A 13641-nucleotide genomic window follows, 5' to 3' on the forward strand; every position below is an offset into this window, starting at 1 on the left:
ACTGACAAGGGACTAAGTACCAAACATGTACGCAAACTTCTAAAAATGTTGACTCAGTGGATTTTATGTATGTCTTAAAATCCACGAGACCTGTTGGGCTTGGTTGCTGGGTGACAGGATGTGTTTTGGGCGACGTCCACGGATGCCTTATACATAGAAATGTGGAAGAACTATAGAAGATGATGCCCCTGGAGGCTCTCCGTCGATGTGTTTGTATGTCTAGCAGATGGCAGCTTCAGTCCAGACACCCATAGCAGGAGGGGTTGGCACATATTTCACAAGGATCCGAAGACGTGATGATATTCACTGTAAAGTGCAAGAAGAAAAAAAAGAAACATAAATATTAATTTGACCTAAAAGATGTTTTTGTACCACCCAAGGGCCAGCTTTTCAGTTTCATGAAAAATAATTCTATCTTGTAGCTAATACTGATAATGGGATTCGTATACATATCCGTCTCAATACAGCAACAAGGGTGTCGTCTGTGTCTAATGAGCTTTAATGGTCTCCAAAGACTATTTGCACAGCTTTCCAGCGGCCTCTTGTATGGCATTATCATTACAGAGCCACTTTATGCTGCAGTAGTTGCAGGATGTGCATAATACGATATGTAAACAGTGAACTCTTGAGTGAGCCTACATCTGTTGTCCCTGACTTTAATCTCGAGTCCTGGAGAGAGAGAGTGAATGCTTTAGTAATAAAACTGTTAATTAAACAGCGTTTATAAGAGCCTGTGTGTGGCTGTTCCCCGTATGAATTGGACAAAATCCAAATGTTGACATTGACGCTCTCTGAACAGGTAGTTTTTAAAATAAATAGCAAAATAAAAAGTAGTAGAGCAGATCGATTATTTAAGGACTACTTTGACATTTTGGGGAAATTGTCTTATTCACTTGAGAGCGTTGGATGAGAACATTGGTTAGACTCATGTGTGTAAGGATTAAAGTGCTAAGCTGACCGGCTAGTGCAGCTTCTTAGTTAAACAAAATGTTTAATGATATTGATACTATATTTTATCACTGTCAACAAATCCCATTAAAACACCACAACTAGCAATTGATTCACACACATATTTCCAGTGTAGCCAAAGCCTAACATTCCTCGGTGCCATAGAGCTCCATTGTTGTCCAATTACTACATCCATTATGTGTCCTTCATTATAATGAACATGGCAACTATTTATTTTAAATCAGTCACACATTACACTGTGTTGTAAATACCCACTATTGCACTAAATGTGTATTAATCCATGGCTGAATTGTCCCCAACATTGTGAAGACTAAAGCCTTGATTAACCAATCTTGCTGCGATCCTGTAGTATTATTTATTATTGTGATTAAGCATTCTGATGTCTTATATTCCATGTCTATGATTTACACTTTTGTCATTTGTTTCTCTTACTTAGTCTGGAGAAAACGAGGCCGGTTCCCTTCCCTTGACACACTGGCAGAAAGATCTGCGGCAGGAGGGGGTCGGCGCAAACAGCTACCACACTCGTCTCGGCCAGGTGAGGGCTAACGCTGTCGTCTACATCCATCAGCTCCATCAGCTGCTGCACCGTCTCCAAGGGGAAGCTCCTGTCTCCAACCTGCAGGAGAAGGAAGAAGAAGAGAGAAAAATCGTGCACAATTAAAACCTTCCAAGTGCAGGTGCTTTGGATTTAGAAAGAGAGCATGCTGAACAGGTCTTGTAATGGGAATGGCAAGAGGTGCATGGGCTTAAATTAGCTCAATATATTCTCAAACTTGTTGCCTTACAGGATAGAGACAGCATGACTTGACTGCGTAATTGTTGCTGAAATGCATTAGAGGAGGTGAAACATCCTTAAACAGGCTTGACAACATCTGGATTTTCTCCCAAAAAGTGTCAAATACTAATTTCTTCAAAGATGTATTAAAAATAAAAAATAAAAAACAGAGTGAAAAGAAACAAACAAAACCAAAAGCCCTGATCGATAAGATAAACAGCATTTCCAGAACAAGTGATACTCACCTCAACCTGGACGCCTACAGCTCCCCTGCACACACACAGCACCAACACAAGGACAACACTCTGGACTCTCATTTTCAGACGATGCTAGATGCTTCACAGTTTAGAGGAGTGCTTCTTCTGTGGTTGCTGTAGAGCTGCTCGGCCTCTTATAGGGTGTCTGGACAGATTAGTGAGTGATTTATTAACAAAGAAAACAGGCAGGGTGAGGAGAGTAAAGGTGTGGGGCAGTCAAAGATAACCAAAGGCTGGCCGTACTGTAAGTGGATTGGATCCTCTTTTTTAGTTTATTACCACTACCCATTTTGTTTATAACCTCTATCTCTGTTGTTTCCTCCGTCAGCACAATATTTCATTATTGACTTTGGGTTTTAATCCGATGCCTCAGTGCCATCTAATAAATCTCATCCCTTGTCCCTCTCCCACAGATATTTGTCACAGAGCTGTCTGATAAGGAAGCAGCCATATAGGTACAGAGCTGATCCATATAGGTCACTTGTTTTAAGGGCTGTGATATTTGCAAATTATGACGTTGTCCAGATGCAATATGGCAGCTTTTTTCGTGTGTTTGTTGACGCAGTCAGAAAAAACTCAATGCAAAATGTTTTCTCCCCCATAAAACTTGAATAGCTGAAACATTTAGGTATCAGAAGTTTGATGCTTATGTCAGCTTTGGTGAGAAGCAGCAGCTCTTTCCCAAAGTCTGACAGCAGATCAGTGAGCTCCTAATGATGAATTGTAGGCTGACTGTGTGAACATTGTTTCAGAAGTCACATCGTCACAAAAATTGACCTAGTTTGGTAAGTTTTACTTTTTTAGTTCAGTTAAAAGAAGGAATCAAGGCTTTGACTTTCTTTGTTTATTTTCTTTTTTAGAACTTTGGGACAGACTTTGTATTTTGGGCCAAACTGTCTACAGAGAAACAGGAGATAAAATAGACTGTTTCAGACTGACGGTGGTGTTGCATGCAAACATTTACCGGTAGCCATCACCAAAACGTATATAGGAATCTAGAAATGTGTATCTATGCCTTCACATACTCATCCACTATTAGAGATAACATTGCCAAAAAAAAACCTATTTAAAAAAACCTGTTAATAAAAAACCATAAAGTAAATAGCCTCAGTATTGTTTGACAAATCAATAAAGATTTTCATTGATTTTCATTCAAATATGCATTATATAACTCTTAACTAGGCGGAAGAGGGCATTTAAACACGTAATCACAGTGAAGCTTTAAGTTCATAAAGATACTCTAAATTGATCTTATCTTTGAAAAGAAGACACAGAAATGTCCTATGTCTCCTAGACAATGAGTGATGTAACATAGAAGTTAAACTTACGAGGATAAGAGCACTATTAAGACCAGTGCAGATCTCAAAGTAGACAATAACATGTAAAGAATGTGCAGGACATAAATATATTGGAAAGGTCCACTGTGGCTTCTGGCATACAAAATACGTAAATAATCCTGCAAGCAGATATAAGTTTCAGCTCTCTTCAGTGTGACAGAATTCACAGACCTGAAACTAGATCAAAGATAATTTGCACAGTGGATCTTCAGAAAGATTAATTATATCTTTATTCAAATGGATTGTGAATGGAACATAATTTGATGATGCTCGGAGATATATGTAACTTAAGAACTGTGGATAAGAAAGATACGAAGATAGATAAGATGAATGGTAGAAAACACTCCTAAACTTTCCAAGTATGCAGCAATCAACTTGAAGGGTGAGTAATCCTGTTATGTAATAAATAGCAAGTAAAAACTAAATCAGAAAGAATAAGAAAATGTTATTAATGGGAGTTGTTACAATTCTTTGCATAGTTCACAAGACTTTTGAACAAAGGCAACACTAACCAACCTAAAGTCTAAAAGTATAGATGCTATATTTGTTTGCTTTCTTTTTTAAGATTTAGTAAAACATTAAACATGAGTTTCCATTATGTATGTGTGTTTAATTCAGAAGTGGGAAGTAATTAGGTACAAAAAAGTTACAGTACTTAAGTAGTTTGTTATGTATCTGTACTTGAGTATAACTTTTTATTTTTACTCCCTAGTTACACAAATATCTGTACTTTATACTCCTTACATTTTCAAAACAGGCCTGTTTTATTGCATTTGAGGGGAATTATTAATTATTATTATTATTAGTTGCATCATTGGACGCCTTCCCAACATCAAGACCAGTGCATATCACGCGTGGCAGACGTAACATGACGAGAAAAGAGAGGGAGAGAGGGAGACTTCTTCAGCTTTGCACAGAAACAGCTGGTAGAAATGTCCTTCAGAGAAACCAAGATAGTTCTTTTTACTTTTATACTTTGAAGTACATTTCAGAGCCTGTACTTTTTCACTTGTATTTGTACGTAGAGAAGTTGAATCAATACTTTTACCGGAGTCTTTTTTTAGTATCAGTACCTCTGCTTAATAAAGAACGTATGTACTGGTTTGTTTTAAAATGCATGCGAGTATGGTTTCTTCAGTAATAAGTTCATACCTTTTTCAACAGAGTCAATTAATAAAACAGGAAACTGACAGTAGTACAGGCTCAGTGAAAGCAATCAGAGGGTTTTAATTTGGAGGTGACATTGTAATTGATTCAATGAATCCGCTGCACTAACAACAAAGGCAGTTCTTAGATCAGTTCTGGTTTGTGGCCCCTGAAGCATCACTTAATTATATGATAATTTACTAACAAGGGCTTTGTCGAAAAATTGTGGTTATTATGTCACTAAGGCAGGGAAGGCCAAATTACTTTATCATATAGAATAGTGTGTAGTGCATGGAGTGTAATTATTGTATCACCTGTATTGAACCTGAGTGAAAAACTGATTTCAGGAGCATCAGAGTGGAGGCGGCAGCATGTCGATGTATAAAAACCTTATAATCCAGAACTGAGAGGAAATTGTCTTCAACATCTTTGACAAACCACCGATAAAGGTCTGTATTTCATGACATTTCCTATTTCTTACATAGATTTATTCACTTGTTCATATAATATATATTCATATATTATAATATTTTAAGGACTTTTATCTCCCTAGTCCCTCCTCCACACTGCCAGGATAGAAATCTGAAGGAGAGATAATGGTCAAATTTAAACATATTCTAATTTTTCATAGTGTAAAAGTGTGTCTTTTTTGTTGTGAAGTTAATTTTTATTTTCTCTATAAAGCAACAATAACAATAAACAACAATAAAAACAGTAGCAGAATTTGCCTTGTTAGCATTGCTGCACATTCATACTGTACTGTACAGCATGTGCTATATACACCGACTGTATGGCAGTCACACCTCAGATATACAGTATACACCCATCATTACATTAATGCCTTTAGGCATGAAGGACGTGAGAATATTACAGGTTTCTGAGCTGGTCCACTGGGGGCTGGACTGACAGTATACAGTAGCTGTATAATGAGGTAGCTTAGGTGGGTCACATAAGCTGCATAAAATAAATTATTCACAACACCAACCATGGATATATCTTTAAAGCTGAAATGAAGGATACTTAAGCAGATAACCTGTGGCCCCCAAAACGCAGATAATGCACTCTGTCTTCATATTACCATAAACAGATATATAGTCAGAGTGCAGTAACTACAGTCTGAGAAACTCCAACACTGATTTTATTTCATATTACCTTGAACCTGTATTTATTATTGTTTGCATTTTTAAAAAGGTGAAATAGACGAGTAATTAAGAAAAGCATCAAGCAATCCTCCAATATTATTTTGAGGTATTTCATTTGTTAAGTTAACAGACATGTTTTAATTGTTACATTTATTTAAACCTGTTTTTACAATTTGATTCTTGTCTTATAATAAAATAAATGCCAATCAAATCTCTGTTGTTAAAAGTTAAATTTCAGTCATAACTTGAAGGGCAGTAAAGACAGTGCATAAGTATCTGTGATGCACTCTTACACAGCATACAGCGCAATTTTAACCACCTGTAATAGAGTGTTTATAGTTTGTGGACTTCATATAAATTGTATTCATTCCTCATACAAATCTGTGAAAGTTGAATTAAGTTCTATTGCAAAAACATAAAATTAACAAAATAAATAAACTATTATTTCAAAGCCCACTATGTATAGAAACTGAAAACAACAAACTACAGTAGACTGGCGACTAGCTCATGAAAAGTTGAGCATCTTGTCTCTAAAAACCCAGATACTCTATGTTTTCAGGAGACCAAAACAGAGCTAAAAGGACAGTAAATACTGACTTACATTCATCAGGTGACCACAGGCACAACTCCAAAGCTGGAGATATAATGGTGGCCTTGTGCTTTCTACCCCATATTGGCCCAAAATCCATTAAGGCAGCTTTAAGTGTATTTTTAAAACGAGACCTTTTCCACAAATGATCTGCATATACTAATAGATATAGTAATAATAGTAATAAAGTGTTTGCAGGAAAGAGCACAATGTACACAAGATCTGTCGATGAAGGCTTTTTATTCAAAACGATGTCAATAAAAAAGAAGAAAAATGAAAAAAAAGAATCTTTTCTTTTAAATATGCTTTTAAAGCTTGGCAAGATATAAATGTAACAAACAATATAAATTTCGATAAAGAACTGTCAGCAGAAAAATATATAGTAGTAAATAGGCTACAGTAACAGTTTACAAAAAAAACAAACCTCAGTCTGATTTTTCTTTCTTTTTGGGGGCTTTTTGTCTAAACAGCGACTTAAAAATGTCGCGTGAGTAAGTGAGAATCTTTGTATTCAGGGAACATAAAGTCATTGTAGACACACATTTTAGAGATTCCCTGAAATAGTTTTGAGGGGGAGGAAAAAAAATCACAAGTCTTAAGCTGAGAAAAATATTTCTGGTTTGGTGGATTGTTTAGCAGCCAGTGCAGGCAGCGAAGGCGCAGATATCACAGACGTCCATGGGAACCATAGCTGGAAAAAAGACATGAAAGACAAACATCAGATACACTGTTGAATCACCACCTATCCATAACCTGACATGTTCACTTAAAGTTCATTGTATATATATTTGTCTCACCCAGTCTGCTGAGGGACGCAGATGCTCCTCTCTGCTTACAGAGGGGCAGGAACTCCTGGGGGAGCATGGGGTCGGCACACAGGGACATGGTGCCCGCCCTGAGTCGTGGGCTTTGTTGTCCTGATGCATGGCTGATCTCCGTCAGCTCCTGAAGCCTCTTGACGGCTTCCAACGAGAAAGACAATCCATTCTCCTGGAAGAAAAAAAAAGATGTTGGCATTAAAGGACTGCAACTTAAGCAAAGGCCCTGTTCGCTAATGTAGCATTAGTTAAAATATTGTGACAATGATAGAAAAGTTTGCACAGTAGTTGTGTCATTTCTGACTTTCTGACTCTAATGAGTAATCTCCGGCCAGGTAGTCCCATCATGAAAACATCAGTCATGCATAAATGTTGAATGATGCACTTACTTCAACTTGCACAGCCTCAGAGGTCCAGCCGAGGGCCAGGATGAGGACAGCGATGGTGGCGAGGGCGGCCTTCATAGTGACAGTTGACAGTTTGTCCTGCAGTGTCTTTGTCTCTTTTGGTTGATGTGCTCAGCAGGTGCTCAGCTCAGTGTCTGCCTTCCCTCCGTCCAAAAGCCTCCTTTTAAACAGTTCTGTCCTGCAGCCTGGCGGTCATGTGACCAGAGGCGCTACAAATGGGAGCAAAGTTTTTCTCACGGGTTAATGAGTAGTGATGGGGTTTTACAGGGTTGTAAAGGGGAATTCATAAATCCTACTTTGACCTCATCACCTGTCTGATTATTTTTTATGGATCTTTGGCTCACTTCACTTCTCTGTCTTGCAGAATTGATCACACCTCTGGTGGGTTAAACAGTTACCAGCTGCTCCATTGATGACGATGAAGCCACACCAGCCCATTGTTAGAAACTCCTGTTACTCACACCTATGCAAATTATTGAACTTCGTTTTATAGGTGAAATACCCGTATTATCATATTTAGACTAATAATAATGTTTTTATACATAAATGTCCTGTTTTTACAGAATATATTGCTTACATATGACAGAAAAATATATTCCATGCCAGGTATTTATTATTGCCTTTCTTACACTCTTGAGGGATTACACATCCAACTGCATCTAACGAGACTAAAACAAACCATTAAATTTATATGCAAATGTTATTATATCCCATGTGAGCTGCTTGCAGAGCTTTCATTAGCTTGTGGTGTGGAATAATCAGATGGTATTTACTGAATACTGGTGCGTGACATGAGTGTTGTTTCAGCTTCTGCCGCTGAATGAATTGTTTATTTATTTAGCCCTTGAGCTCAGCCAGATCTGAATTAATTATCGATAACAAATGTGAGATAAGGTTATATTTCCTAAAATGTTTTCAGGCAAGCTAGACGCTGGCTGTGTGTAGAACAATTGATGTAAAATTTTCTGGGTGAGGGTGTGAGTTGAATTAAGATTAAGAAAGGAGTTTGTAGATCACTTGGTTGCTGCAAATAACATGAATACCTATAGATGCATTTCCCTTAAGGCCAAAGAGTTGTCCTTTAAGTACACAGTGCTTCACTAACAAGATAAAAAACACTTCAGCACAGACAGACAGACGTATCGGCTACTGCAAGAATCAATCCTGTGACCTTCCAGTAGTGGCTAATCGCCACGGCTCTCAAGGACAGCGGGTGGCACCGAAAAATCAGTTGACTTCGCTTCTAAGTGGCACGAAGGGTACGCCCACATACACAGCAGTGCAAGGGTGTGGCAGGCCAGCGACACATCTGTGAGGTTTTTAATGAGCTCATTAAATACAATTCTTAACGCAGAGCATGAAATATCTGTCTGCTGAAAAGACCAGGGTGGCACGTTGCATCTCAACATTGTTGTCGTCATCGAGCCTTGATTTTCTGCCTAATATCTAATTATTTTCTGAAGTAACAATTTATGAGGTGATTCTAGCCGATAAATGGATGGCATTGTTTTTTTATCTGTTTTAAATTAAAACAGTTTGCTTGAACAAACAAGAAGAACAAGTATTATCTGTGTAGGTGCACATGATATAGCTAATGTATAATGCCAGACTTCATTATCAACCAGGCAACAGATTCTAGCTTCATTGTGTGGCCATCAATTTGTAGTAATTTAATTAATTTACCAGGTATGAAAACATCAGTCATGCATAAATTTTAAGCGACGCACTTACATCAACCTCAAAAGTCCTGCCGAGGGCCAGAACGAGGACGGCGACACACTATCAAGCTTTATTGTGTGTGGTCTTTAATTTGTAGTTATTTAATTAACTGCTGTTTTGTACTGTATGCACCTAAAAATCAATTTATAGAACAGAAATGACAAGGGCCAGCCTGAATTATTACCTAATCTTGTCGAGGGGCCCCCCGAGTAACACATTTTTCAAGTCAGTTCAGGTCAAGTGAAAACCATATTTGACAACCTGGGACTGAGAACGGACTGTGAAATGTGTAGGAGAAACTATGGCGCCGTAGAACCATTGACTGTTGACTCATCACTCGTCTTAAGCACCCAGTTATGGCAAGTAATCAACAACTGCTTCAGTTTTAATTTTTTCATTAATGACGGTTATGTCAGTGTTGACTGAGTAATTTCTCTTTCTCTTTTTAATTTTCACCTTGAAATTGATATTTTACACCGCTAGTGTTTTGAAATTGTTCCTGTTGAGAGAGTTGCGGTAGTTTAGAAACATTCAATAATGTCAGCCAGCTGCTGAAATGAATTGTTGCTTAACTTATCTCAGAGATTCCCACTGGGCCACTTTTTGGCCAACGTGACAGGGCAATGTTCACTGAATGTTTCTGTAAATTTTCCACAAAATCACTGTAACTTTAATTAGGGGTTTAGGTACCAAACTCAGAATTACGTCGGTACCACAGAGTACTTTAATCAAGTTAAATCGATCTTTGTCCTGGCTGAAAAATTGACAATCATAGAAAAGTTTGGTCTCATCTTGAGCCGGAGCATCTGCAAAGCCAATTAAATCTGTTTCGTGTAAAGATAAAATAGACTATATTGATCCCACACTGGGGAAATTCACTCGCTACAGCAGCAGCAGCAGCATATTCAACTCCATACAAGTACAACCACTGTCTTCTTCAAACATGGCAAGCAAAGCATTAATACTATCTGCTTTATGTGGACACTGTAAGTAAGTAAAGCTTTATTTACACTGTGTCCAAGGTGTGTCTCCATATTGTCCGTCTACTCCTTAATAATGCATTACTCTCATTCTTACATGCTGGACACACAACCTGCCCTGCACTCCCCACCCACATGCCCTCAGACACACCTGGAGGAGATCTGGACTCTACTGAGTGTACACTCTTCTACTTTAAGGGTCTATTTGCTTATATAGTGGATTTAACGAAAATAAAGCTGTGGTGAATTACTTCATTATCATGGTAACCACAAACTGAGTGATCACTAATTCATAGATACACAGACAGGGGGTTATAAGGGTCCCCTCCGGGTTTAATTTCAGGTCTGCCTGCTTGGGTTTCCGGTGTGCAGTTGTCTGTTGACATGTTCAAGGGGTGGACCTCGCCTCTTGTCCAATGTATTATGGGATAGGCTCTAGCCCCCAGTGACTCTGCACAGGATAAGCAGCTGGAGATAATAGATTAATAAATAATGACAAACTAAAATAATGCCAGCATTATGCTTCATAGTCCGTATTAGTCATCATTAGTTGCACTGTATGCATCATTCAGTCCAAGCAGACGTGTGGGAGTGGGATATCACGCTGAGATTGCATTGTTAATCAATAAACTTCACTTCAGACAGGTAAGGCTTTACCCAATCAGGTGTTTTGAAATCAGGCAAACAGACGCAGGGATGCTGTCGAGCGGAAATGTGTGGGTGGTACAGTGTGACTTACAGCAGAGAGAAAAAAAGAAATGAGGGCGAGGTAATGCACTTTGATAATTTAAGTTTGTTGAATATTCAAAACTCAGCATCTTCATGGATGTGAAGAAGTGCTTTGGGTTGGGGATACAGAAGATAAATTTGGCGCAGCCTGACATTTCACTGCACTCAGCAACCTCTTTTCACTTCAAATAAAACAGTTCATGGTGCTAACAGAAGTTTGTTTATGTATTGGTGATGAAAAAAGATGAAAGCTAATTGACGTCATAGTTCAACCCATGTATTGATTCCAAGACACCGTTTGTCTGCGCTTGTCAAAATTGACTGTTTGTCTAAAAAGGTCCTCTGTTGAGCCAAGAAGTGAAGAATAGTCTCCAAGTCATGGGAGAGGGCAATTAGTCAGACAGGTAAGACTGATGAGGACCATTTAGGCTGGAAGGAAGTAAATCATCAGCCTGAGTGTGAATAGAATATCACTATCGCTAGTATTTATCTGACCTCCTGTCACCACAGACATCTTACAGTCAAGTGGGTCAAACAAGCAGAGTTTCTCACTGAGGACACTTCATCAAGCTCTCTTCATGTCTGAACATGAACCTCTGACCTTGAGTATAGGACCGAAATTCCTTAAACCTGCATTTGTTTATTTTTTTGGCCACTTGGGGGCAGCAAAACAACCTGTAAACACAGCAGTGACATACAAATTCGATAAAAGTGTTAGCAAATAGTTGCCTTCTTAGACAAGGAGCAACATTAGCATTTATTTTAGGTTTTAAGAGTTTTTTGGCCACCTGGTTAATATTTAGCTCTTCATGAACTCCTGAAGGAAAAATCAGGCTCTTGTTGCTGCACTATGTTCACCAGCTAGTTGCTGATGTCAACATCTGGAAACAGGGCTGTAAACAGTAAAATTGGGGGCTTTAAAACTAAAACAATGACCTGAAAGACAGTAAAATCATCCACGGAGCTGAGGGGACCTGCAGTGTCAGGTGATAATTCTTGCCTTGACTGGCTTGACTGACTCGTAGTCATCTGAACCATTGTTCATATAAAGACGTAAATATGTGTGTGACTCATTCAGTGGGCTAAAACGTTAGTAGTAGTTGGAGACATCCAGAGCAGAGTCCTTGGCACAGCGGCCATGGATTTTTACTCCAGCCTGTGGCCCTTGGCTGCATGTCATCCCCCTCACTCCCTCTCCTCTACCCTGCCACTCTCGAGCTGTCACTATCAATTAAAAGCAATAAAAGCCCCCATAAATTGTAAAAGAAAGAATAAAATCAAATCCAAAACTATCTGTCTTATCTTGATATCAAATGCAGCTCCTCACTATGAATACCTTTGGCCATCATTATCATACTGCTACTCTACAGGAAGTCAAAACATGATTTCAAAAACAGAATGAGTCATATGTTAGTTATGATAAAGCCAGAAATGGGCAACTTTATTCCCAATAGGATGAAAGTAGGCACAGATATTTACCACAATGGGAGTGACTGAGTCGGAGACATTACTAATTTGAAATACAATAAACCTCTGTTCTTGAAAAGGCTTGACTACCTCCTTGTTTTTTGTCTCACGCTTCCTTCAAAATAGAAACAAACTCTACTCTCTTAGAAGTCTATTACTGTTCTTCAGAGAGTGCTCATGCTGTCAAACACTCTGTCAATCATTATCTACTCTCTGTGATTAAGGGGTTCATTATAATACTGATAAGACACAAATTGTAGAGATGTAAACTTTATTAGTTTCAGTTTCTTTGAATGGAAAATGTACAGAGTCAACACTTTTGTAAAAAAAAAATGTAATTCCTTATGCACTACTATTCCCTTTAAACATATATGCTGCTGCAAATTAGTTCTATATAAATGGAATTTCTAGGAGACTCCAGTAATTACCCACTGACTGTGAAGGTTAAATGACATACCGCTCTTACATAGGGTAAATATGCAGCTTTTCAGCTTAGCTTAGCATAGACACCCTTTACACTGATTAAACAAACAAAATATATATTTTTTTTAGCTTTAGAGGTGTTGGTAGCTGGATTGACTGCCCCTGTTTCCAGTCTTTATGCTGAGTAACCAGCTACTGGCTGTTGTTTTTTATTAATCGTACAGACGTGAGAGTGGTTTTTATCTTCTCATCTAACTCTAACGCGTATATCCCCAAAAAGTAGAACTATTCCTTTAAACTGAAAATAAAACATATTGTCTGGAGAAAATTTACATTTAGGAGATACCAAATTTAATCTCTGAGTAATTATATGATCCTCGATTCTGACCGTTCGAATGTCACATAAAAGTGAGTTACATTAAATTAACCAGGTGTTCTTTGGACGAATGAGCCTTTGGGTTTGTGAAACAGACACTGGACAAATCATCCCTGTAAAACATGTTATATCATAGCACAGCCAATACACAAACAAACAATGTGCTTATTGTATCTGGGCTGATGTGCTTTTGTATGTTTTCTTTGAATGTTTCTGAATGTGCCATCAACCTGCAAGGGACTGCAGATGGAAATCAGCCTGTATGGCTAAATCTGGAACATTTACATAGTGGAGTTAAGTACTTGTGTTAATTAATGTGCATTGTCTGTTTTAAATGAATAAACCTCAAACTTCAAAGAGATAATAAACTTCTCTCAAACACAGGAACTACTCACCGAAATGCAGACCACTTGAAAAACCAATGAGGTGCATTTTATTCTTTTGTTGGATTATAGTAATAGAAATAGAAATGTCAAGCGAATACAGACAAATAATTTTTGTGAC

General features: G+C 38.1%; 2 protein-coding genes across 2 annotated transcripts; both read right to left on the bottom strand.

The window, feature by feature from the left end:
- Positions 1-6: 6 nt before the first annotated feature.
- Positions 7-2115, bottom strand: LOC118328609 (guanylin-like). Its single transcript, XM_035662399.1, has 3 exons — positions 1993-2115; positions 1402-1588; positions 7-306 (listed from the first exon to the last, which is right to left on the bottom strand). Exons 1-3 carry the CDS (start codon positions 2062-2064, stop codon positions 236-238), a joined length of 330 nt encoding a protein of 109 aa, XP_035518292.1. The 5' UTR covers positions 2065-2115; the 3' UTR covers positions 7-235.
- Positions 2116-6451: 4336 nt separating this feature from the next.
- si:ch211-220m17.5 (guanylin family protein) lies at positions 6452-7580 on the bottom strand. Its single transcript, XM_035662363.1, has 3 exons — positions 7426-7580; positions 7016-7208; positions 6452-6909 (listed from the first exon to the last, which is right to left on the bottom strand). The coding sequence occupies exons 1-3, from the start codon at positions 7498-7500 to the stop codon at positions 6851-6853; spliced, it is 327 nt and encodes a 108-aa protein (XP_035518256.1). The 5' UTR covers positions 7501-7580; the 3' UTR covers positions 6452-6850.
- Positions 7581-13641: the final 6061 nt, after the last annotated feature.

Source organism: Morone saxatilis, unplaced genomic scaffold, assembly GCF_004916995.1.
Source record: "Morone saxatilis isolate NCDOM2014 unplaced genomic scaffold, NCSU_SB_2.0 Contig18, whole genome shotgun sequence".
In the NCBI taxonomy this organism is placed as follows: Eukaryota; Metazoa; Chordata; class Actinopteri; family Moronidae; genus Morone; species Morone saxatilis.